General features: G+C 37.9%; 2 protein-coding genes and 1 long non-coding RNA gene across 7 annotated transcripts; all 3 read left to right on the forward strand.

The window, feature by feature from the left end:
- The first annotated feature begins 473 nt into the window (after positions 1-473).
- LOC102722442 (receptor kinase-like protein Xa21) lies at positions 474-5,411 on the forward strand. 4 transcript variants are annotated; one of them, XR_005812760.1, is made up of 4 exons: positions 474-3,296; positions 3,765-4,205; positions 4,684-4,718; positions 5,035-5,411. XR_005812760.1 is itself a non-coding variant. In XM_040528865.1 (3 exons), exons 1-2 carry the CDS (start codon positions 518-520, stop codon positions 4,172-4,174), a joined length of 3,189 nt encoding a protein of 1,062 aa, XP_040384799.1. In that variant the 5' UTR covers positions 474-517; the 3' UTR covers positions 4,175-4,205; positions 5,035-5,411. The 4 variants fall into 4 exon arrangements, 3 of the variants coding, with proteins under 3 accessions (XP_040384799.1, XP_040384798.1, XP_006663536.1); XM_040528865.1 differs by lacking the exon at positions 4,684-4,718; XM_040528864.1 differs by lacking the exon at positions 5,035-5,411 and having other exon boundaries at positions 4,684-4,800.
- A 3,043-nt stretch (positions 5,412-8,454) lies between these two features.
- Positions 8,455-10,853, forward strand: LOC107305342. Of its 2 annotated transcripts, XR_005812790.1 has the most exons (3): positions 8,455-8,608; positions 8,902-9,006; positions 9,939-10,853. It is a non-coding gene; the product is annotated as an uncharacterized LOC107305342 (long non-coding RNA). The 2 variants fall into 2 exon arrangements; XR_005812789.1 differs by having other exon boundaries at positions 8,902-10,853.
- Positions 10,854-20,907: 10,054 nt separating this feature from the next.
- LOC102722722 (receptor kinase-like protein Xa21) lies at positions 20,908-24,458 on the forward strand. The gene is given in 3 exon segments (XM_015842211.2): positions 20,908-21,376; positions 21,379-23,676; positions 24,028-24,458. Coding segments are annotated over 3 exon segments (3,138 nt in total). The 3' UTR covers positions 24,399-24,458.
- Positions 24,459-26,535: the final 2,077 nt, after the last annotated feature.

A 26,535-nucleotide genomic window follows, 5' to 3' on the forward strand; every position in this document is an offset into this window, starting at 1 on the left:
TTTGGTTTACAAGAAGATATATTGATACTTTTATGGAATAAATTTAAATTCTAAAAATACGTTTATTACCAAACAGAGTTGGTATCTTATTATATATAAACTACCTCCGTCTCTAAATGTTTAACGTCGTTGATTTTTTGACACATGTTTGACTGTTCGTTTTATTCATTTTTTTAAATAGGTAAAACTATATATATACATAAAAGTGCATTTCACAATGAATAAAATAATAAAACTAATTAATAATTATGTATTTTTTTAGAATAAGATGAATAATCAAACATATATTAAAAAGTACTTCCTTTTGTAGCACGAGATGCAACTATCGCGAGATACTAATATTCTCACTCGTGCTATGATAGTGCAGGGTAACCTCACGGTATAAAAGGAAAACCTCGCGGTACAAACGGAAGACGAGCTCTCTGCGTATACACTTCCCTCGTCTATCTATCGACACGGTTAAGCACTTGAGATTACACAAAGCTAACCGTCAGCCCAAGCTCATGCTAGAGCAGTCATGGCTAGAGCAGTAGCATTCCTCTGCTTCTTGCTGTTATCCCTCTCCTCCCAAGCTCTGGCTTCGTCTCCTCCTCCTACGATGAGCAGCAACACGACGACAGTGGCCGCCGACGAGCTCGCGTTGCTCTCCTTCAAGTCGATGCTCTCTAGCCCAGCCACCTCGCCGCTGGCCTCATGGAACGCGTCCACCCCCTACTGCAGCTGGCCGGGCGTCGCCTGCAGCCGTCGCCACCCGGAGCGCGTCACGGCGCTGCGCGTGGGCTCCTTCAACCTGTCCGGCCAAATCTCGCCGGTCTTGGCCAACCTGTCCTTCCTCAGGGAGCTGGACCTCTCAGAAAACCAGCTCACCGGCGAGGTGCCGCCGGAGCTCGGTCGTCTCGGCAGGCTCGAGTCCCTCAACCTGGCAGCGAATACTCTCCAAGGCACCCTTCCCATGGCCATCGGGAACTGCACAAATCTCGTGGTTCTTGACCTGAGCAGCAACCAGCTCCACGGCGACATCCCTTCCACAGTTGGCGCCAAAATGGAGAACCTCTACGTGCTGGACCTCCGGCGAAACGGCTTCTCCGGCGAGATCCCTCCGTCGCTAGCCGGGCTGCCGTCTCTGGAGTTCTTGCTGCTGTACAGCAACAGGTTGTCCGGTGAGGTACCAGCTGCGCTGAGCAACCTGTCGTCCAGCCTCACGCATCTTGATCTTGACACCAACACGCTGTCCGGAGCCATCCCTTCGTCTCTGGGCTCATTATCCAGCTTGATATGGCTCACCGTGGCCAACAACAACTTGAGTGGAACCATCCCTGCATCCATTTGGAAGAACATGTCATCTCTCTGGGGGCTTCATGTCCAGCAGAACAGTCTGGCCGGAGAGATTCCTCCAGGTGCATTCAGCGGCATGCCGGAGCTCCGGTCAGTCGCCATGGACAACAACCGGTTCCATGGCCGTCTCCCAGCCTCGCTAGCAAACGCTTCCTCCGTGTCATCGCTTCAGCTTGGGTTTAACCCTTTCTGCGGCGCTATCCCTCCTGAGCTTGGAACGTTAGCGAGACTGAAACGGCTACTCCTGGCTTACACGTTGCTCGAAGCTAAAGAACCTAGAGACTGGGGATTCATGACTGCGCTGACAAATTGCTCCCACCTGGAAATCTTGGAATTGGCAGCCGGTAAGTTTGGAGGTGTTCTTCCTGAATCAGTCTCCAATCTTTCTGCCTCGTTGCAGACTCTTTCCCTTCAGTACAACACAATATCAGGAAGTATACCTCGAGATATTGGTAATATCATTAGCCTAGAATCTCTTACACTAGATGACAACTCTTTCACAGGAACACTTCCTTCATCTTTGGGTAGGTCCCAAAATCTCAATACTCTCTCTGTTCCGAAGAACAAGATTAGTGGGTTAATCCCACTGGCCATAGGAAATCTTACTGAACTCAGTAGCTTAGAACTCCAAGGAAACGCATTTAGCGGTGAAATACCAAGCACGATTGCAAACCTTACAAATTTGTTGACATTAAACCTTGCAAGGAATAATTTTACAGGTTCGATTCCTAGAAGTTTGTTCAACATCATCAGTCTCTCGAAAATTTTGGATCTGTCCCACAACAACTTGGAGGGATCAATACCACAAGAAATTGGTCATCTAATAAATCTTGTAGAATTCCATGCAGAGTCAAACAAATTGTCAGGAGAAATCCCTCCTTCCCTAGGAGAATGCCAACTTCTCCAGAACTTTTATCTCCAGAATAACTTCATAAACGGTACAATCCCATCTGTCCTGAGTCAGCTAAAAGGTCTAGAAAATCTTGACCTCTCAAACAATAAGCTGTCAGGTCAAATTCCCAGCTTGTTAGGGAACATCAGCATGCTTAGTTATCTAAATCTTTCGTTCAACAATTTTGTCGGTGAAGTGCCAATTTTTGGTGTTTTCTCAAACATTACTACAATCTCAATCCAAGGCAATGACAAACTTTGTGGTGGCATACCTACTCTGCATCTGCCTCCATGTTCATCAGGATTACGAGAGAAAAGGCATAAATTTCTAGTAATTCCTATAGTCGTCATTTCTCTTGTTGCAATACTAGTCATTTTTTCGTTGCTCTACAAGTATCTTTCTCGGCGCAAGAAAAATAAAACACAAACCCCATCAACAACTTCAATGGAAGGGCATCCATTGATATCTTTTTCGCAGTTGGCTAGAGCAACAGAGTGGTTCTCCACAACCAATTTGTTGGGTTCAGGGACATTTGGATCTGTATACAAAGGAAAGTTGGTCAGCCAAACTGATGAAAGTGCAGAGTATATTGCTGTGAAGGTACTGAAACTTCAAACTCCAGGGGCACTCAAGAGTTTCGTCGCAGAATGCGAAGCACTGCGAAATCTACGACACCGAAACCTCGTCAAGATCATTACAGCATGCTCAAGCATTGATGCCAGAGGGTATGACTTCAAGGCGATCGTGTTTGACTTCATGCCTAATGGTAGTTTAGAAGATTGGCTGCATCCTGAACCGGTTGACCAAACAGCAATGAAATGCTTGGGTCTTCTCCAGAGAGTGACCATTCTACTCGATGTGGCTTATGCACTGGATTATCTCCATTGTCATGGTCCTGCTCCTGTTGTGCACTGTGATATTAAATCAAGTAATGTGCTCTTGGATGCTGACATGGTAGCCCATGTTGGAGACTTTGGCCTAGCTAAGATTCTTACTAAAGGATGCTCATCTCCCCAACAATCAACCAGCTCGTTGGGATTCAGAGGGACAATTGGTTATGCTGCTCCAGGTAATTATCTTAGGGCACCGTTACAGTACCTTCTACTAATAAGTATAGTAGTGTAGTAAAATTTAAATCTAAATATGTAATTTTATAAGTATATTAAATGTTTTATTTGGAATTTTGATAAGATATATTTACTAAATCCATTTATTTTAATATGATATATGACACACAAATTTATCGTAAAGTTATATATTTTAGTTTTAATTTTACCTTTATAAAGTTTTTACTATACATACTACTGGTGTATTATAAGAAAATCAGATTCGTTATATCCAAAGTAACGGATGGCACATGATCATTTGAGGGTACCTTAAAAAATCCTTATCTTAACATGTCTATTTTCTATGTGTTTACATGTAGACCATCTTTTCTCAGGTCTATTTTCAGAAGATATCTTATTTTACTTCCATATGATTCTGTTACTATAGGTTGCCTGCAGCCTGATGTTCTTTTATTTGTTTAACGCAACAGAGTATGGCGCTGGAAACATGGTATCAACACATGGGGATATCTACAGCTATGGAATTCTTGTGTTAGAAACATTAACTGGGAAGAGACCTACTGACAGCAGGTTCAGACAAGGGTTGAGCCTTCGTGTATATGTTGAGCAAGCTCTCCATGACAAGGTGATAGACATCATTGACTGGGAGTTGACTTCGGAGCTGGAGGGTGAACGCGAAACCATGGATGATTTTTCATACAAGAGAAAGATTGATTGCCTCATTTCCCTTATTAGACTTGGAATATCCTGCTCTCATGAATTGCCACTGAGCAGAATGCAGAGCACAGACATTGTCAATGAATTGCAGTCCATCAAAGAATCTCTCTTGAGAGAATATAGCATCGGAGATGGAAGTTATATCAATGTTACATCAGAATGATCATGTGTGGACACCATGCACACGCCGAGTGGTAATTTTTAGCTTGTTGGATATTGTTGTACTACTCCCTTTTAAATTAGAAAACTTCTACTATGGTGTCTACTGCTGTTAAGGTAGCATCGATCTCCTATTATATAATCCTACTACCACCGGTATTATCGTTATCGGAGAATCTAGACTGTTAATTTAGATTTTTATTACCAGTAAGAAAAAAATTCTACTGCCAGTAGTAGTACAAATAGATCTGATCTATTATATTAGAAAAAATAAACGGTCTAGATTAATTCTACTATCGGTAGAGAGCATCGTATAACATCTATTCTATATTTATATTTGTAATAAAGTAAGGCTCTTGTATATCAACGGCTCACGTCATTTTCTTATTCCACTATTTCTAGTATTAGGACAAGCCTAGAAATATTCTTTATAGTAAATGAGTAGATCTTCTTGTGACATAATATTGATTGATGACACCTTGAAGAACAGTGATTTGTGAAATGTTGTTGCAGATATTTTGTGTAGCACGACCGCCACGACGTCACTGGTAATACAAGATTTTCTTTTAAAAAAATACCATAAACATATTGTAAGTCATAGTCATAATTAATTTATTGTGATGGCTTGAGAGAAAAAAAATAGAGTTTAAAAGAAGAGCTTCGTATGCACTCTATAAACATATTTTGATATAATAAATATGATCTATTATCAAGTTATGTCCTCTTATTCTTTATTGGTTGAACTGGCGACATAAGAGAGATTAATATTGACATGTTATTGAGTTAGTCCATCAATTTTGGAGTTCTTTATTTCCGCCAAAAAATTATTTGATTGGTTTGTTTACCATTCCTCCCCTTTGTTAGGCTTAGTCATGTATTTCGGTCCTACTTATCACAATCATCCCAAGAGGAAGGGATCTGTCAGTTCAAGAAGCAGTTGAGGATATGGCAAGAAAACTACATACGCCTTTCTAGATGGAGGCCTTTAAGCCGTCCTGAACCACTGGTAGGGCACCTCCAATGCAGTGCTAAAGAAAGGTACTTGTGTAAAAAAATCAGTACAGTATTTAGCTTAATTATATTATTAAGCACCTTACTAAGCACTCTGCATTTGAGGTGTCCTTAGTGTTCTACAAAGTTGTAATTCCCTCCTCTAACTTCCAAACTGTTAGCTGTGTAACTGAAAACTCTTTTACGTTTTTTTTCCTTCTGCTAATATATTCCGGCAGACCTTCCGTTGTTTCTCTCCAAAATAATGATTTCAATGATTTGGAGTATTTTGATCACAAGGAGCAATACAATTTTGAAGAGCATCACTCCGCGCTTCCAGATGTGCTTATACATCAGTTTAAAACAGAGTTTAACTTGGTTATCCAAGTAGCAAAGCAATCGTACTTCCCAAAAATTAAAGAATGGATATATATGAGTTTTTTAGGGTGTTCCATCTTACTTCTAGAGAGTTAAGAAAACTATAACAAAATCTAGCCATTCTATTTTGACAGTTTATTTTTTCCAAAAATATTTTTTCCTTACCATAAATACATTAGCCAACAAAGGAAAGTACCAATGTGCATTGTTCTTATGAATGCATGATGCATGCAATCCAAGAAAAATATATAACACACATGTAATCAATTAATTAATAACCAATTTTTTTATGTTCTGTTTTAAACTAAACATAAAACACACATACAAAATAAATATTGTGTATAAATTATACTTTGAGTAGTAATTGAAACAAAAATATATATATTGAAGTCATATGTTGTCCCTATGTAATAGAAATTAAATGCATTCAAAAATGAATTATTTTGAACGTTTTAAATTGATGGAAAACATTATAAAGATCCATCATATTGCATATAAAATTATATTCAAAATCAGGAAAATGTGTTATAAAAATCATTAGTTCAATTAACTGGATTTATTTTTTGCAGTATCTTTTGAATTTCGTAAAATTAAACAAGGAAACTTCATTTCATTCCTCATTAGAAGACAATAGTTGGTTTTAATTGTCATTCAGTGGTAATAAATAATTATTACTGTAGGTGAGATAAGATAATCGTTAGCCATTGGATCTATGTAGAATGGAGGGTCCATAGAAATTTAGGCGTACTATACACATATATATACACACATACAAGTAATTCGTAGTAAGGGAAACAGCGGAGTCTGTTTGGCGATTCTACGGCGATGTGCGGGGACTCTAGGGTTTGGCCTGAATCCTGTTGTCTCGGACTGATCGGTTGGACCTTGGAGGCATCCCACTGGAGTTCTTAGCTTGTGGGCTGGGAATAGCCAGTCTGGGCTGGGTTTGTTGCGGTGGCTTGACCCCCCGCGAGCAATCATATATAAATACACACACTAGCTTTGCTACGGGTAAAAAAATTATATATTAAATAAACCACTAAAACATATATATATATATATATATAGAACTCAGTAATAATTAATTAATTATGTGAACCATATGATAAATCTCTCTCCTTGTTTAAATTCTGAATTAGCTTCTTATTTTATTTTTTCTTTCTTTTTTGTTTTCTTCTATCTTCTCTTCTTTCTTTTCTTCTTCTTCATTTCTTCTTTATTTTACTCTTATTTCTTTTCCTTTTCTTCCCCTGTGAATAATCCTTGTTTCTGACTCCTCATGGAGATGAAGAAGTCCTACACACCGAACTCATATTAACTCTGAAATTTAAACATATTTTGACTAAATCTGAAACATTGGTTGACATGCGCGTTGCCACTTTCCTTTCCACTAAACATGCGTGTGTGCTCCATAGCTCGATACTTGAATTATATTCACGCTAACCTTGTAAATAATAAGGGAAAATATGTAATTGACTGAAGGCATTGAGAAGTGTAATATATTCAACCAAGTTAAACTGAAGTAATGTACTTTAATCTTAGTGGTCTTGCCTCGTTTCTATGCCAATCCTTCACCAGTTTTATATTTGGAAAATATGTGAGTACTACTTGTAGTCATAAACTTTATGCATAGGTATTAATAAACTTTAAACACAAATAAAATATTTTGTTCATAAATTTTATAAATATATAAAATATTTGTATGTGAAAATATTTTGCTCATCAACTTTGTTCAACAATCAAAATAATCTACTCTAAAATCACAATAACAATGATATATTTTGAGAAATTTTTAGTGGACAATTTTTTGGTTTTAAAATTTTCAATCTATTGCCTTGGTATATTTGATGATAAAAAAATAACAAACAATGTTACAAATGTAGGACTAAATCAAAATTTTAATAATTAATTAGTTGGGATCCGCCTCTAATTTCAGAAAAATCAAATGCATGTGTTGTATTACTACGTCATCGACCCGGGCCGGCTGGCGTGGACAAAAAATCAAATACATGCGCTGCATCGAAAAAGAATCGACGCGGTTACACGGGCGAGCGCTGGAAAAAGGAAACATGAAATCAAACAGGACTTCAGACGGAAACGGCGCAGGTAACAAAAAGGAAATAACGTCCACGATGAAACGGCTGCAGCTAAAAAAAGAAAAATAACATGGGAGCCTGGCGATCGAACCGGAGACCTCTCACCTTGTAAAAGTCATATTGTCAGCTGGACCATGGACCTGATTTGGTTTGGTTCTGCGCGGGACAGGTAAAATACAGAGGGAGTCATACTACACGGACGCCAAGAACCCTCTACGTTTTTATAGTTTACCGCGTGGGGTCCAAAACGCGTGTGGGGCCCACGACGTACAAATTTTTTAGCAAAATTGTTACCGCTTTTTATATTACTATATATATATATATATATATATGTATGTATGTATGTATGTATTTTTACATGTATTAGACATATGAACTTTAATATATATACACAAACATTTTAGACTATATAAACTTTATCCATGCAAACTTATATATATACACACATATACATATACATACAAACACAAAAGGATATAAAAATTATATATATATATATATATTATTGATATAAACTTTATATAGAAAAATCTTTATACATATAAATTTATACATGCAACTTTATATCCATAAAGTAAAAAAAAAACCTGTATGTCATAAATGGACCGGCATATGACTTAGGCCTTGTTCGGTAAGGCCTGGAACGGCCCGGAACGGCCACAGTTCCGGCCGGAACAAAGTGGCCCGTGTCTAAATCTGGCCTGGCCCGGAAGCGTCGTTCATTTCGGCCTGTTCGGATTGGAAACGGGCCCGTTTTGGCCTCGTTCCCCCTGTTTCTAGCCCGGATCAGATCCCCACCTCAGACCTTCTGGCTCCAATCCACGCGAGGCGGCGGCGTGCGGCTGCGACGCGAGGGGACGGCGCGGCCGGCGACGCGAGGAGGCGGCTCTCGCGTCGTGACCGGCGACACAAGGAGACGGTGCGGCTGCTCACTGACGTCAACGGCGATGATGACCTCCGCTGCCTTCTCGCCGGTAACACTTCCTGTTCTTGCTAGGGTTTTTGCTAGGGTTCTTGGCTGCCTTCTCGCCGGAGCAGCAGCGGGAGGAGGTTTTTGCCCTAGACTAGCAGCTGCCTTCTCGCCGGAGCAGCAGCGGGAGGAGGTTTTTGCCCTAGATTCGCAGCTGCCTTCTCTCCAGCAGCGGGAGGAGGTTTTTGTTAACATGGTCCTTAGATCAGATGAAATTGACACTATAGATTCATTAGCCTCTCAGATGACCGTCTCTCCGTATATAAGTACTTAGTAATTTATACCCCTCTTAATCAGGATTCAGGAAAGATATATACTACATACTGAACTTTCATATCTTTTAGCGGACGATATCTATTACTGGAGGAGTATAATTAAGGCCAGATTCATGTCATCAAGCAGGTAAGTATATCCCTTTGTGCTATAGCTAGCTAGCATGCTTGGTTCATGTTCATCGAGCGATTGGTCGTGCAGAGGAACTATAATTTTTTTTTTTGCTGGTGATCAAGATGAGCACGGACAATACTAAAAGACTTCTGAGCCTCATATTGCACTGACTAGGACATATTAAAGTCCATTAATTAATTTGAATTGAAATTAAGTGCAGGCAGACCTTTAGATTTGTGCAGTACTTAAATATAAACTTCTGCATTTTTTGCAGTCAGCTTTGTTACTTAGATGTGTTTTCTTGCTTATGTAGATTAGAGTTCGTTTCCTTTCATCTTAGTATTGTTGTCATTGGAAATACTAGAATGAAATTCTCCTATTCAATTAAGCAAGAAACAAGACAAGTAAAATTATAGCCCACAAATCGGAACGATCGACTTGGCTATAAGCCAATTCAACTGTTCAAGTGGAACTGCATGACTGGCATTGTCCAGAAGTTTATGCTTTGAATTGATTATAGTTCTAGATTGCAGTGGTGTTTTTGTTGCATTGTATAATGGTCTTTGAATTGATTTATATCATGCTAATATTGAAAGCTAGAATAGACCGAAGACTTTTGCAGATGCAAAACCCACAAATTCTTGAAATTTATAACTCAGCTTTTCCTTGAAAATTTCTTGTTTATTATATTTTTCTTGGCTGATAACCTCATCTTTCAAAACATTGTGCTAATATTTGTCATGGAATATTTGCCATGACAATCTTGTGCTCGGTTTCTTTTTGCTGATAATTCATCATAGTGATACCTCTTAATTGTAATTATTCAACCAAAATTTCATTAATTTGGGTACAGTAGCAGTAGCAGTAGTGTGCATATATAAATTCTGATTGTGCATAAATATGATTGTGCATTTCCTAATTTCTAGTTACTTTGTGCTTTTATTCAGATTGTGCATAAAGGTTAGTTCTCTCAAAGTTAATATCGTACAGTCTTCTTGTAGCTTCTACTCCCAAAAGTACAGTGCTTGGTGCAGTTCTTTTATTCATAAGCTTGGCAGATAATAATATTTATGCATATTATTATCCCTCTTGTGGCACTTGAGATCTCAGGGACTAATCACTTTTCAGGCATGCAAGGGCATGGAATTATGGTATCTCTACTACGACTTCAGTTATATATTTTTCACTGCATACCTTTCCAGCTACTTTTTAGTTATATATAGCCTAGTATAGTTTATTTTGGGAGTGCACACAATTATATGCAAAGATGACAGTGTTAAGAAAAATATTTGGATAGTTAGGAGTCAACATTATGAGCAATGAAATAAAGTACTTAAAACACAATTATCATGCAGATGCCTGCAATAGCAGGCCATAGGTGCTTTAAAGCTGAATGTTGCTAACTCTGAATCTCATCAGTATGATATTTTATAAAGCTTGATGCTGTCACACTTATGCACTTTTGTCTCTTTATCTGTATGATGATCATAATGCTTGATTAATTGGGGGACTAACGCCAAGTTTTCTGTTCATTCTAAATTTTGGAATAAATGCTTAAGTTATAACTGAGTCCCAATCAAGTACTAAGTTACATGCTCTTTATTATGTGTAGATCAATGATTGGATTCTGGACATCATTGGTTGTGCTCTACTCTTCAAAAGTCAAGATCGCTTAGATGTAGACTATCAAGTCATTGCTGCTCATCCAGAATGCAATTTGATCTTCTTAGTTTATGGATCGAGCAATATTTTGATTTGTACTGCCCATATTTGCCATATGTTCCATTATTTTGATGTCATACCAAATGGATCGAGCAATATTTTGATGTCATACCAAATGGATCAGGAGTGGTTTTTCTTCATGCCATTATCTACATCTGTATCGTTTTGGGATGTAATCTGAAGCTGGCATTTTTCATTTGAATTCAGTCCTTGTTGGCATTTTTCATTTGAATTCAAGCTGTCTATGCCCAGCCCCTTTGGCACTTGAAAGAGTGTTGTATGCTGTTACACTGTATGTTTGAGCTACTGTTAAGCCCCTGTGATCTCTTTGTTAGGATTGGTGCTAGCTGTTTTCATTCCAGCTCAAACCGAATGCATTTTTTGGAAGAGATGGATTAAGAAAAGAAGTGGATTCAATCCATGGCTGGTTTCAAATTTACAGTGAAGTCACTTGGATCCATTCAAACCAGGCCCAGTACAGTTCCAGGCCTGGATTGGAAATTGGCCTGCCGAACAAAGGCCTTAAACGGGCCGTTTTCACCCTGGGCCGCCCGTGTTCGCGAGGAGAGGCCGCTAGCACGTGCGTGCAAATTAGTCTTTTTGGGGGGTTTGTTTACCGCTACATCGTCGACGGGAGCGGATTGGTTTTTTTCTCTGCATCCATCTACTTCTGTGCGCGAGATTTGTTTTCTTGCGGAAGGTTTAGATCGTATGTACAATAAATAAAATAGACACGTGCCTATTTCAATCCGATAAAACCCATAAATGGCAGTCTAGGCTGTCTTTCCTACCCCACTTTTGTTGGAAACAAACCTAGCCCAATAGCCCATCTATTCCTAAACCCTGCAGTTTCTTTTGCTGTGTGTGTGTGTGACGGTGTGTGTGCGTCTGAGAAGAGGCGGCACCGCGGCAGGGGTTCGGCGGCAGGGGCGCACTTGCGCGTGGGGCGGAAGACGGAGCGGATAGTTTCCGTCCGCTCTGGAAAAAAAACGTATATGGAGATAGCTCGGAGCGAATATTTTCCGGATAATTCGAATACGGATATGAATATGAATAATTTTTTCAGATATAAATACGAATACGGTACGATAGTTTTCGACGAATATCCGAAGATTGTAATGAGCGGATATCCGCAAACACCTAAAATCAATTCAACCCGCTTGATTTCAAGTCTGGCCTATCAAGGCATCAACCAATTTACTACAAATTGTTTTTGTACTATTATCTATCCGTATCAGTATTTGTTGAACTCATTATGTGCTATGTGGTGACTTATGTCACTTATCTGTTATCCATGAAACTAAATGTAATGTGTTTAATCTATGATGACGCCTAAAATGATAACTACCTCGATTAACTTAGCTATATATATATATATATGTGGTGCTATTTGTCTTTACGAACGGTTTGAGTGGTTTGTATGTTCCGAGAAATATTTATTTTTATATTCGTGTTCGATTGCATCCGATCCTTATTCGTATTCGAGATAATTCATATTTGTTTCCGTATCCGAGATATTCGTATCTGTTTCCGTATCCACCTGAAAATATAGAAACAAATACGGTACGTATATTATCTATCCGTATTCACTCCGTTTTTCAGCCCTGCTTGCGCAGGGAATTTCAGGGCAAGGCCTAGGGCCGCAGGCCGCAGCAGCGCAGGGGGAGCGAGCAGGCCGGCAGGGGGCGCGCCGGCGGCCGGCGCAGCAAGCCGGCGAGGCACACCGCAGTCCGCAGCGCAGCCTCTGCCACTTCCAGTTCCAGCTCCAGTCTTCCACTCTTCCTCAGTTAGCTTTTCTTCCATCTCTATTATTTCGTCAAATGGCTTTACTAGAACTACAAGTATGTCACTATTGAACTATTAATTGTCTTTATTTGTTTTGTCTTCGTTTAGTATATTTTGAAATGTCTTGATTTTAATAATAGTATTGTAGTATTAATGATTAACGATAAATCGGTACAATTTCTTAAATGAACTGTATAAAAACAAGTTGAGAAGCACGATGGACCGATAATATTTGAATGATTATTTGGTTAAATTCATCGAAAGGAAATTCTTCTTTACTTCCCGTCTTGCAAGTAGAGATAGGGACATCATAACTTATTTTAAAACAGCATGGAGTTTCAGCAAAGTTGTCCTCTAAAGTATAAGAATTCTAATCATTTTGAAATTTCTCATCCTTTACGTGTTTCATATGTTGTCAACTTTTATACATTGAACAATCTTATAATCTTATGTTATGATCAATTCAATAAAATATAACTGTAGGCTTAATTTTATCATTTTATATTACATATAATATATATCGTATGATTACCAAGTATTTAATGTTATACTGAAGAATTATTACAACCGGAGGAAGATGGCATCGAGGATTCAACGGTGAGTACTTGACTCCTTGACTCCTAGTCTACTCTGCTTCACTTTCTGCAACTTGCTGTGGACTATTGGTCGCTGGCTCGCTGCTGCAATGAAAAAGGCTCTTTCTTTTCTGGAAAACCATGGGCGTACGCCAATAGCAATGGTTGGAGAAATTTTGTTTGGCTCAAACAAGTTTGAACCCACGCAAACAATGCTCTTGGAGCTTTTGTAAATTTGCTATTATTTTTTTGCTAAATTGTAAGAACGTCACTAAAAGAACAAAGGATAGTTCTAGTGGTGATAGTTTTACAATAACGTTTTAAATCAATAACAAATTAACAAGTGTCCCAATGTTATTTGATACGTTTTTATAGCAACTAGTGGGACCTAGAGAATGTTTGTGTTGCTGAAAACTGGAGGCTAAAGAGGGAGCCATATTGGGTGCTGAGTATGAGGTGTTGTTGATTGGATATGTGTGAAATAATTTGGGGACAATCGTGTGGAATTGGTGATGAACACTGTCACTGGGGCGAGATTTGATATATGCAACTTGCAGATTTGTGCTTGTGGAAGGAGGAAACCTATCATTCAAAATAGACTTCGGAATCAAAAGAGTACCGCTCAGTGCTGATTGCCGACTACTCAAATTATTGGCTGCTTTTCAGCGTCTGGCTTATTATCACTTGACAATGTTTCTTGGAAAGTTTGAATGTTTAGAGTGTAATTCTTGGATGCATCCCCAGGAGACGAACGTTGACCGACGACTGATGACTTATTGTATAGAAAAAAAAGAAACCCTGTGACTAACAAAGTGACAGTCTATTCATCTAATCATTAGGACTCTGGAAGTTCAATTTCAAAAAGAATCACGTTCTTCGAAAATCTTAGGCCTTCTTTAGTTCTCAAAAACTTTTCCCAAAAATATCGTAACAAATCTTTAGATATCTAAATAAAGTATTAAACATATATAAATATTAAAACTAATTATATAGTTATAGGAAAGTCATAAGACGAATCTTTTTAGCATAATTAGTACATGATTAGTTATAAGTGATACAATAACCAATATGTGCTAATGACGAATTAATTAGACTCAAAAGATTCGTCTCGCGGTTTCCAGGCAAAATCTAAAATTTATTTTGTAATTAGACTATGTGTCATCCTTTAAATATATGACCGTACCCGTCGACGTGACATATCTCCAAAATTTGGAGTGAATGGGAAAATTGAACTTCTAAATTTGACGACAAGATAACTAGTGTGACCGATAGACATCTAAACGCAGCCTTATAACCAAGGACTTACCGAAATTGAACATCCAGCCGTCAAAGATTGACAACAAGAAAATGTATACTGGTGGTTTCCTGACTTGGAGTGAAAGGGAAAATTGAACTTCGTCATCTATCAGTATATGAAAGATGGCATCAAGCGTAAGACCATAGGTCATATGGTCTAAGGGCCTATTTAGTTGCTAATTTTTTTCCAAAAATATCATATTAAATCTTCGTACACCTAATAGAGCATTAAATATAGATGAAAAAATCAATTACACAGTTAGAGAGAAAATCATGAAACGATTTTTTTTAGCCTACTTAGGCCGTGTTAGGCTGGCGGTCTAAGTTAACTTATCCACTCGTTTTCTGCGCGCACACTTCCGGACCTGCTAAACGGTACACTTTTTGCAAAGATTTTCTATTGAAAAGTTGTTTTAAAAAATCATATTAATCAATTTTATTTTTTAATAATTAATACTTAATTAATGATGTACTAATCTATTATTACGTTTTCCGCGTCAGGGTAAGTTAACTTACCGGATGTCAACGAACGCGGCCTTAGTCCATGATTAGCAATAAGTGCTACAGTAACCCACGTATGCTAATGACGGATTAACTAGGCTCAAAATATTCGTCTCATGATTTTCATGTAAGCTATGAAATTCATTTTTTCATTCGTGTCCAGAAACCCCTTCCGATATCCAGTCAAACGTTTAGCGTGACATCCAAAAATTTTCTTTTCACGAACTAAACATCGCCTAAAATACTCAGTATGTGAAAGATGGCATCAAGTGTGAAAACTTGACCTGGCCTTGTTAGGGGTGTTTAGTTGGAGAAATAAAAATTTTTGGATGTCACATTAGAAGTTTGACTGGATGTCGAAAAGGGTTTCTGGACACGAATGAAAAAACAAATTTCATGGCTGGCCTTGAAACCGTGAGGCGAATCTTTTGAGCCTAATTAATTCGTCATTAGCGCATTTAGGTTACTGTAGCGCTTATGGCTAATCATGGACTAATTAGGCTTAAAAGATTCGTCTCGCGATTTCTCGCATAACTGTGTAATTTTTGTTTCATCTATGTCTAATGCTCTATTTAGATATCCAAAGATTTAATATAATGTTTTTGGGAGAAAATTTTTTACAATTAAACATTGCCTTAGATAATTCTTCGGTACATGAAACATGTAGTAAATATATGAGCACTTGACCTATAGTCTTCTTAGATAATTCTTTCGTATAGAGAGTCCCGTAGTGCATTCATGAGATTTTATTATACTTAAAATTCTGAGTCCCCTAAAAGAATCTATTTTATACTAACAGTCCATTAATAGTTATCTACAGCGCTCCTAGGCCATCACTTGGCGCTGTAATAAAATAGAAAAAAGCCTAGAAATTCTAAAGAAAAAGAAAAACATTTTACTATTGGCTTTCACTGAAGTTGGTGGACCCACTATTTTAGACCACTAAATTAATTTTATCTATTGTAGAAAAATTAATCCCTCCCATCTAATCTCCCAACAGAGCTAGTACGTCCGTACCATTCATCCCCAGCCCCCAAGCCCACACCATCCTCCATCTCTCCTTTTTCTTTCCAAAATTTATTCGAAAATAATGATTTTATAGATACTAACAAATATAATGATTACAAAACTTTTAATCTACGGATCTCTAATTAAAAGGACACAGCTGGGCAGTGTGTAGTCGTTAGTTATGTGAGGACGTCCCAAAATCTAGGTGGTGTAACGTTTCGAGACATGTCAGCGCGAAATATCTGGATGGGTGGGGTCTCAAATAAAACCCAAATAATTACGGTAATCATCTCACCTCATCGCAGACCCCGACTTTTGTCTTGAAGAGTGCACTACAAAGGCTCTAAGCCTTCGGATATGAAATAGAAGACACAACCGTTAAAATAGCCACACCAGTCATCTACGTCATACGTCCGTCAATCACTCGATGGTGGCAACCAAAAGCATACCCCAGAGACTCAGTCTCACCAAAGGCATATTCCCTGGTTATCTCAACCATTTCAAACCCTTCCTCATGTAGGACTGTCGCCCAGAAATACAACATAGTCTCACATAAATTATCTCAAGCATGATATCTAAATAATAAGTGGTTCTAAGCATAAAGCATAAATAATCTTAATAAGATTCTAAGTAGTGCTTGGCGACAACTCATACATATTGGTTCATGCGGTAAGCGTGCTACCAAAAAGCCCATAGGCAAACCGACTAGGGTAAATCCCTAGTTAGGACCATCCTGCAGCAGGGTCTAAGTCAAAAACAAGTAAAAGAAAGCAAGAAATCAGTATATTAATCATATTAATGTACTGGCAAGCTGAAAACAACCCTAACATACTACATGTTGGTCATATTCAAGGATAAGTTGTGTATAGGTTAATTGTATAAATGTCAGTTTTAGTTCACAACATGTTTCGCAACGGAATTTTATAATAACAGTATAAAGTAAGTAAAACCTGTAATGTAAATAAATAAATAACACACATCTACCCCTCAAGGTAGATCATCACCATTCACCATCATCTCATCACCATTCACCGAACTTTACCCAAGTTCACCAACAAAACATTCCAACCATTTTCTAAGTTCACAAGAGTTTATCAAAATCATCAACTATACTCATGACACTTCACCATACCGCTCATGACCGTGAGCACGGCTAATCGATTAGTTTTAGACTCTGCAGGGTTTGTACAACTTTTAAGCCCACATGATATGGATTAGGGATGGCAATTTGGATATGGGTACCGGGTGCCCGACGGGTACCCAACTCAATAGGAACGGGTACGGGTACAATTTTTTACCCGCGGGTAGTATCCGTACCCGACCCGAATCAACACGGGTACGGGCTTGAGTATTTTTTTCCACCCACGGATAACCCGTCGGGTACCCGAACGTAGCCTACATATTGAATTTTGGCCAAAACCTTATTATGTTAGTCATGTAATAACATTGTGATGACTCTCTTTTAGTTAAAAATTTTGATATAACCTATGTCTTGAACTTTTGTTGTGTGATGCAATATTGAATGGTTGAATTTGAACATCAGATAATGTGCTATGTTATTATTATTGTTATGATTAGTTTGTTATATTTGTTGTAATATTTTCTTATGAGCAATATCTTGTATTTGTTGAACTTTTTACGTGTGATGCAATATTGTATTATGAGCGGTATGTTTAGTTTGTTGTATATGTCGAAATGGTTATTTTGATGTGCGTTTGATATATGAAATGATAGATCCGACGGGTATCCAATTCTCGCCCGGTACCTAATGGGTATGGGCACGGATATCATATTTTACCGCGGGTACGGGTATGGGTAGAAAATTCCACCCGCGACCTTCGAGTTGGCGGGCGGATAATTGCTCTACCCGTATCAAACCCGACCAGTTGCTATCCCTAATATGGATCGCTCTAGTTTGTCCAATACCCGTCGATATCACCACACTCTACACATTGAGTATGATCTAGAGGTCATAACGAAACCGTTACATTATTTATTTTCTAGTCTTGCACCAGCACAATGTGTGTTTTACCCACACTACTAGCAAGGTAGCACCACTAGCTAGGTAGTGGGCCCACACATTAACCTAGCGCCGTAAGGAACCTAGCCCAGAATTCCTCACGATGCACGGCACCGTTGTATTGAACAGACTACCCGCTCAAATCATCGCGTACCACATATCATTAATTAATTTCATCATATCACAAACCATAGTAAGTTCCGATAAGTTACCGAAAACCGGTAACCCACACCCTTCAGCCTACCAAGATGCAAGGCTAAACTCTAAACAGCTTAATAGGTTAAGGCCAGCCCATATTTAGCACATGTGGTTTGTACGATTTTTATTAGTTGGTGATATAGAGTGAGGTCCTTAATCGACCCGGGCGAATGCTCCTCCTATCGGTGTACAACTACCACTATATATACACCACTCGCCGCCCAAGTCTAAAAGCAAGTTATCTCTATTTTCATTTCACAACTCACATTTAAATTTCTGTCCAGCAACATCAAAATAACCATTTTCACATATAACATTTATCAAAATGAGTAATTTGCAAGACGGTAACCGAATATAAGCACGTAGCGGCAATATAAGCATAGTATAATCCCAAAGAACACAATAATTGTATTCAAAAGTACCCTATGGTTACAACCAGCAAGGATTCAATATTTCAAGGCGGATTATGCAGCAATTAGGTCAGATCTACCATCCCACATTTATAGAAAATTTTTACCAAAACTAATACTAGCTAACGTATGCATGTTTGTAATAGAATCATTTAGCCCAATAAAACATATGATTAAAGTGGTCAAAGGAGGGGCAAACTTGCCTTTGCCTGCAAACTCCTGAACCTGATTGTCAACAAACTCACTCTCTTCTTATTCGACTTATTCTTCCTCTATGCAAAGTACACGTATATGATAAATACGAAAATGCATAAAAACCAAAATGCATGAAACTTATGCAGTGAGTGTGCTGGTCTCAGGTGATATCTAGTGAAGGAAATGTTATTTTGTCACTTTTTTAGTTATAGAGATATGCATTTTTCAATCAAAAAGGTTTTAAAAAGGCTAAGTTTTATTAAGCAATATTTTTGTACAGAAGTGAACAAAATTTCTTTTACAAAGTTACAGAGCAAGATTTTAGAAAGTCAACAGAGGTGGTTTCACAACTTTTAGAGCTATATTGAATTTGTTATGGATTTAACAAGTTGTAGGCAACATTCATGGAAAAATAAAAATAAAGAAAAAGTTTGTACAGAAAGTACCCAGTTTTATATTTTTGTAACATAGTTCACAACTTTATGGATCTAACAAAACTGTTTTCACAATTTTTGAAGTCAAAATGAATTTTCTACAAATTTTAAAAGTTCTGCTCATTCTCTACTTTAAACCAAAATAGAAATCAATTTTTGAAATTAAATTCCAGTCGGGTCCACGTGTCAGTGAAAGAAGATTTGCAGAGAGGCCCTCGGAAGTTAGTGGAATCAACCCGCACTCCTATGCCACATGGACGACAGACTTTATTAAGAGTCCTCATTCTTTTATTTATTTCCAACAAGGTTCTGCTACAGTAATATGAGTCTTGACAGTTTTCAGATTGGACGCTAGAGTTGATCAAATTCAAGAAATGAAGTCTCTAGCTAGCTCACGATTGTGTGCAGCCATGGTTGAGCTCGGTCTATGGCTCGCCAGCGGCGATCGGTGCAGCGAATCGGTTCGAGCACAAAAGAGAAAATGTAGAGAACGTTCTTGTGCATTCGTGAGTGTTGTTGGCGAGATAAATGATGGTCTTTAGCCCATGGAACATGAGCTACAGCGGGCGGTGTGTCTCGGTATGCCCATGCTTGTGCATGCAAAAGCTTGGTTAGTGCAAAGGGTTAGTGCATGTGCTCTCATATGATGGCAGGGTGCTCACCAAGTAGAGAAACGGAGGCAGCAAGGTCTAGGGAGCGACGGAGACGGTGTTTGTTGGCCAACGGCGGCGAGGACGGTACGTGTTCGACAGATTAGTCCTAGGGCAAAAGAGGTACGAGTGAGCTCAGCGTGATGCGTAGATTATGTTCCATAGTATTGAAAAAAAATTAAATAGAAAAGAGCCTTAAGATCTGGATTCAAACGGTCCAATCTTTTCGCTTCTGTTTATACTTATAAGCCAAAATTTAAATTTTTAATCTTAAATTTGATATTGATTTTGAGGGTTTTTTCATCGTTGTTTATTTTTCAACATTTGTTTTTAGATTGCTAAAAATATATATAAAAGTTTATTCGTGATTTTTTTATTTATAAATATGCAAAACCAAACGATCCTCCCCCCCCCCCCCCCAAAGTGTTTTTTTAGTGAAAAGCAACAAAGGAATAAATTACCAGTATGAAACATAAAAGTTTGAGTATTTTAACAGAATTTAATAGAGATATCGGCACATTTGTGCGGGCTACTTTCCTAGTTTTTATTAATAGTGCCTCTGAAACTTTGATAACTCAGAAAGTTCATCTTCTAAACTTGAGGCAAGAGAGTCATATTATGTGATTAGTATGAGGCGTTCTGACTTCTGAGGTTGAATGGAATAGTTATAGAGCTTAAGTTACTCTATCTATCTGTTTCATAATGTAAGACTTTCTAGTATTGTATAGGTTCATATAGATGTTAATGAATCTAGACATATATATAAATTATATACATTCATCAATTGATAAATTCAGACAAACATAGAAAGTCTTGTAATATAAAACGGAGATAATACTAAGCTTTATCGAGATGACCTTCTTGGCAATCATGTGGTTTATGCAACTTGCAGGGTTTTCCTTATTCAGCTTGGAAAGAGAAGCAATCCTATCATTCACAGTATACTACCAACCACTGATTGCTGAGCCAGATGGATATCCTTTTCCAAGTGGTGGGATTTTCCACTAAACTTGCCCTCCTGCAGTCCTGCTTGCCAATAATATAAGAGACACTAGCATATAATCATAATCGTGAAGCAATCTGAAGGAGGTTATCATCTAAGCTTAGCTAGTAACATCGTTCATGGCACAATTAGTAATACCGTTGTCGTTCTGCTTCTTGTCGTTGCTCTTCTGTTGCTATGCTCTGAACTCCCCTGGGAGCAGCAGCAGCAGCAGCAGCAGCAGCAACACCACAGCCGACGAGCTCGCTCTCCTCTCCTTCAAGTCCATGCTGTCGAGCTCATCCGAGGGCAAGCTGGAATCGTGTAACGCGTCGAGCCACTTCTGCAGCTGGGCAGGAGTCTCCTGCAGCCGCCGTCACCCTGGCAGGGTCGTCTCGCTGCTCATGAACTCCTTCAGCCTCTCTGGCCACATTTCGCCCTCCCTGGGCAACCTGTCGTTTCTCCGGAAGCTGGACCTTGGTGGCAACCTGCTCGTCGGTGAGATACCTCCGGAGCTTGGCCGTCTCAGCAGGCTCCTGAGCCTGAACCTGAGCGAGAATGCCCTCCAGGGAACAATTCCTGCGACCATTCCTGGAGGGTGCACCAACCTGACATGGCTGGACCTCAGCTTCGAGGTACGATCCCCTCCCAGATCGGCACCAGCATGAAAAAACTTGCCACCTTGTCCCTCTGGAAGAACAATCTGTCAGGAGAGATCCCTCTGTCACTGGCAGAGTTGCCATCAATCCGGACACTGTTCTTGGATTCAAACATGCTATCTGGTGAGATTCCACCTGCCTTGGGCAACCTCACCACTGTTAGACGACTATATGTTGAGAAGAACATGCTGTCGGGACAGATCCCTTCAACTCTAGGCCAGCTGCCCAATCTGCGGGAACTCCAGGTGGCGTTGAACAAATTAACTGGAACCATTCCCAATTCCATTTGGAACATCTCATCGCTGGGGGTGCTTGATGTCCAGTATAACATGCTAAATGGCACGATACCTCCTAATGCATTCAGTGCCCTCCCCCATATCCAGGTAGTACTGATGAACAAAAACATGTTCCATGGGTACTTCCCGGTCTCTCTGACCAATGCTTCCAATATGTCAATTATTCAGCTTGATGGTAATTTTTTCAGTGGCGTTGTTTCTCCAGAGATTGGAAGGTTACAAAAACTCAAATATCTTGTTCTCTTTTACAATCTGTTTGAAGCTAAAGGACCAGAAGATTGGGAATTCATAACCAGACTAACAAATTGCTCCCAGCTAGAAGAGCTGGAATTGTCTGGTAATAACTTTGGGGGAGTTCTTCCTGACTCAATTTCCAATCTTTCCACCTCACTAAATAGTCTCGAGCTTGGGCACAACAAAATATCAGGAAGCATTCCTAAAGAAATTAGTCAGCTGATCAACTTGCAGATTCTTGACATTTCAAACAACTCATTCATTGGAACTCTTCCTTCTTCCTTAGGAAGGCTAAAAAACTTGGCCATTCTCAGTGTAACACACAACAACTTAAATGGGTTGGTCCCGTTGACCTTAGAAAACCTTACTGAATTAACTTATTTGTGGCTCGATATTAATGCTTTCAGTGGTAGAATACCAAGTACACTTGGAAACCTGACAAATTTGTTTTCACTAAGTCTTTCAACTAATAACTTTAGTGGTCCAATACCCAGCAATTTGTTCAACATCCAAACACTCTCAACGATGTTTGACCTGTCGCATAATAACTTGGAGGGAATAATACCACAAGAAATAGGGAATCTGAAAAATCTTATAGACTTCCGTGCAGAATCTAACAAACTATCAGGTGAAATCCCTAGCACACTTGGTGAATGCCAACTTCTACAAAATCTCTATCTGCAAAACAATTTCTTACATGGTACAATCCCATCAGACCTAAGTGAGTTGAAAGGTCTTCAAAATCTTGATCTCTCAAACAACAATTTGTTAGGCCCCATACCTAAGTTCTTGGGGAACATTACTATGCTCAATTCACTAAACCTTTCATTCAACAATTTTGTTGGAGAAGTGCCAACTCTTGGTATTTTCACAAATGCTTCTAAAATATCAATAGAAGGGAATGACAAACTTTGTGGTGGCATACCTAATCTACATCTGCCTCCTTGTTCTTCACAATTACCAAAGAAAAAACATAAATTTCTGGTTGTGCCTGTGCTTATTTCTATTATTGGAACACTTGTAATTCTTGCACTACTCTACAAGCTTCTTACTTGGAACAAGAAAAGCAAAGAAAATATCCCTTCAACAATTTCCATGCATGGCCACCCAGTGGTGTCTTATTCGCAATTGGTTACAGCAACGGATAATTTCTTAACAAACAATTTACTGGGTTCTGGATCATTTGGGTCTGTGTACAAAGGAGAGTTAGATGATCATGCTGGAGAGAGTATAAATCTTGTTGCTGTGAAGGTTTTGAAACTTCAAACTCCGAAGGCACTTAAGAGTTTCATCATTGAATGTGAAGCACTACGAAATATAAGACATCGGAATCTTGTCAAGATAGTTACAGTTTGCTCAAGCATTGATAACAATGGGAATGACTTTAAAGCAATTGTGTATGACTTCATGCCTAATGGTAGTCTGGATGGCTGGTTACATCCCAGCACGAATGACCAACCGGAGCATGAGCACTTGAACCTGCTCCAAAGAGTGACCATATTACTTGATGTTGCGTATGCCCTGGATTATCTTCATTGCCATGGCTCTGCACCTGTTGTACATTGTGATATTAAGTTAAGTAATGTGCTCTTAGATGCTGATATGGTAGCCCATGTTGGAGACTTTGGGCTAGCTAGGATTCTTCTTGACGGAGGTTCATGTCTTGGAGAATCAACAAGCTCAATGGGATTTAGAGGAACAATTGGTTATGCTGCTCCAGGTTAGCCTAATCTGCTTTCTTTCCTAAGTTTATACTTCTTCGCCAAATATTGCCCTTTGTTTCAGGAATAAATCATGAAGATTGCATGAAGAAATTATTTTTACATTGTTTATTTCAAAAAAATAGTTTTACATTAGTAAACATTTGGTATTGTATATGAAGTGTAATTATAAATATATCAAAAAATAGTTTACAACTATATCATGAGATACTTAGAATCCATATAACATGAATGTGTATGATTCTTCCTACGGCCTTTCTTCTAAAACACATCTCATGAATCAATTAGAAACTACATGTGCTGTATGAAGTCTATTTTATTTCTCTTCTTCAAAATATTAAATGCTGCAGAATATGGTGCTGGAAACATGGTATCAACAAGTGGAGATATCTACAGCTATGGGATTCTTGTTTTGCAAACTGTAACTGGCCATAGGCCCACAGATAGCAAATTCAGGCAAGGACTGAACCTTCGTGAATGTGTTGAGCTTGCCCTGCATAATAGCGCAATAGACATCGTCGACTCAAGCCTTTTCTTGGACCTAGAAAACGATCTTCAGAGAAACGATGATTCTTCAAGAAAGAGGAAGATCGATTGTCTGATTTGCCTTCTTAGGCTGGGAATGTCTTGCTCTCAGGAAATGCCATCAAGCAGAATGTCAACCGGGTATATCATCAAGGAACTTCTTCCCATAAAACAATCACTTTTAGGAGAGTTCTAGTTCTCTTAAAAGTGTTGTGTTTCTCAATTTTTGTAACAGCTAAAATATAATGAATTTGAAGATGAGACTTTACACATACTGTAATACTATTGGTGGTATTTATGCATTTTGTTCAAGAATTTTTGGTGACATTCGTTAGTTGGAGTGCACAGAGTATGATATGTTTCCCTTAAAATATAGGATCCGTCTCCAGTGTATTTTATTGGTAGTATAATTTAATCGTCACCATTACTATATTTTTATCGGACGATTGTGATTAAATCATAGTACCAATAATATTAGGTATAGTAGAAATTTGAAAGGGTAATATCGTCTTTTTTTATTGTGATATTTATTGCAAAAACAAAATTACAAAATACTACTAATCAATTAATTAATTAAGTACAAAATATTATTTTAATTAATGACTAAGATTAGTTCTACTACTAGTATAATACTACCAGAATGCACCGAAGAGGGGCCCTAAAATATATGTTTATATGGCAACATACCTATAAAAAATAACTGGTTTCACAAGGTTGTATTACATTTTATGCTAATTATAAGTTTTCATGGAGAAAACCCAAAATAAAAGAAATAACCAAAACAAACACATGTTGGTTCAAAATTTAGTTCAAACTTTTTAACTAGTTACTAAACAAATTAAGCTTTATACCCAAAAGTTTAGAAACAAATCCATACACGTTTAAATTGGATATGTATCCAATTTAAATTTTTGGTGCTCAGGCTCCATGTAGTCCAAGGTAATTTGTCATAAAATATACTATATATGATAAGGTAATATATACATTTACATAAATCTACAGTTTCTTGAAACATTTTGCACCAAAAATGGGTTTCTTGAAACAAAATAACAAGTGTTTTTATGGTAACATAAATTTGCCACGACATTTAGTTGAAGTTGTTTTTTATTATTGCTTTCAATAAGATAAATGCGTTTTTACTATGTCATATTTAAAGTGATCCACAACACACAGGTATAATTTATTCAGCATTAGGCTATTACATTGTTTGTTTTACCACATAAAAGAAAAAAGATGTAGGTGTGAATTGTGAACAAACAAGAGGCCACATCATTAGATGCAATAGAAAAGAGCATAGTGACTGACATAACGACATCAACCGTATACCTTTTATTTTCCTTCAAGACCTTGATCCGACCCATTTTTTCTGGGAATTAAAGGCTTCGACAGTTAACCAGTACTGTTTCACTATTTTTCTTGGAAAAAAAAAAGGCCAACCACAGGATGGTGAGTGCATTTATGATGCTCTCTTTCAGGCTATATTCTACCATCACTATTCACCTCATCTTTTCGTTCCCCTCGTACTTGTAGCTCAAAATTTAAATTTTCAATCTTAAATTTATAATTAATTTTGGGGTTTTACCAAAGTTTATTTTTCAGCAGATCGCTAAAAATACGTATATAAAAGTTTAATTCATAAATTACTTTTTGTTTGTAAATTCCATGAAAATGTCAAACAATCACATCATTATTATTAATCATTACTAGAAGCAATTTCAAATGTTAATTATGAATTCTATTGTTAGTACATAAATTATTATACTACTAATAGGTTGCATAAATACATAAAATATATTAGATTAGAAAAAGGATAAATTTTATGGTCCTTAATAAAGTACATTAGATACCATAAAAGTTGCTATCCTGATGTACATATTGCCTAACTAAATTGGTAACTCTCAGTATGATCTTAATGACTATAAAGAAACCCTTAGAAAAAATAAACTGACCATAATGGTACCAGTAGATAGTACGGTAAAACATTTCTTGATTGGTACTTGGAGTATACTCTGGACCAATGCTTCAATCCAGTAGAAGTGATGTTAACCATTGATTTTTTTTTATTTTACTATTAGTTTAAAATTTATTCTACTACTAATGATATGTCACTATGATCCATTAGATTAGAAAATTATATTGTGTATATTAATTCTACTACCAGTCCTAGTAGAGAGCACCTATAACATCTCTTAATTAGGACGTGAGATTATATTACTAGGTGTTATATATGTAATGTCTACTTGAACTAATCCAGACCATTTTTTTTCTAATTCAATGAATTATATCTATTTTATATTATCACATAAATAATCAATATTCTTTTACCGACAATA

This window comes from Oryza brachyantha, chromosome 11, assembly GCF_000231095.2.
Source record: "Oryza brachyantha chromosome 11, ObraRS2, whole genome shotgun sequence".
NCBI lineage: Eukaryota > Viridiplantae > Streptophyta > Magnoliopsida > Poales > Poaceae > Oryza > Oryza brachyantha.

Excerpts from the sequence above, each read along its gene's own strand:
- LOC102722442 (XM_040528865.1), top strand. The coding sequence starts at position 518 with ATGGCTAGAGCAGTAGCATTCCTCTGCTTCTTGCTGTTATCCCTCTCC. Across the intron at positions 3,297-3,764 it reads AATTGGTTATGCTGCTCCAG|AGTATGGCGCTGGAAACATG; the intron begins GTAATTATCTTA and ends TTAACGCAACAG.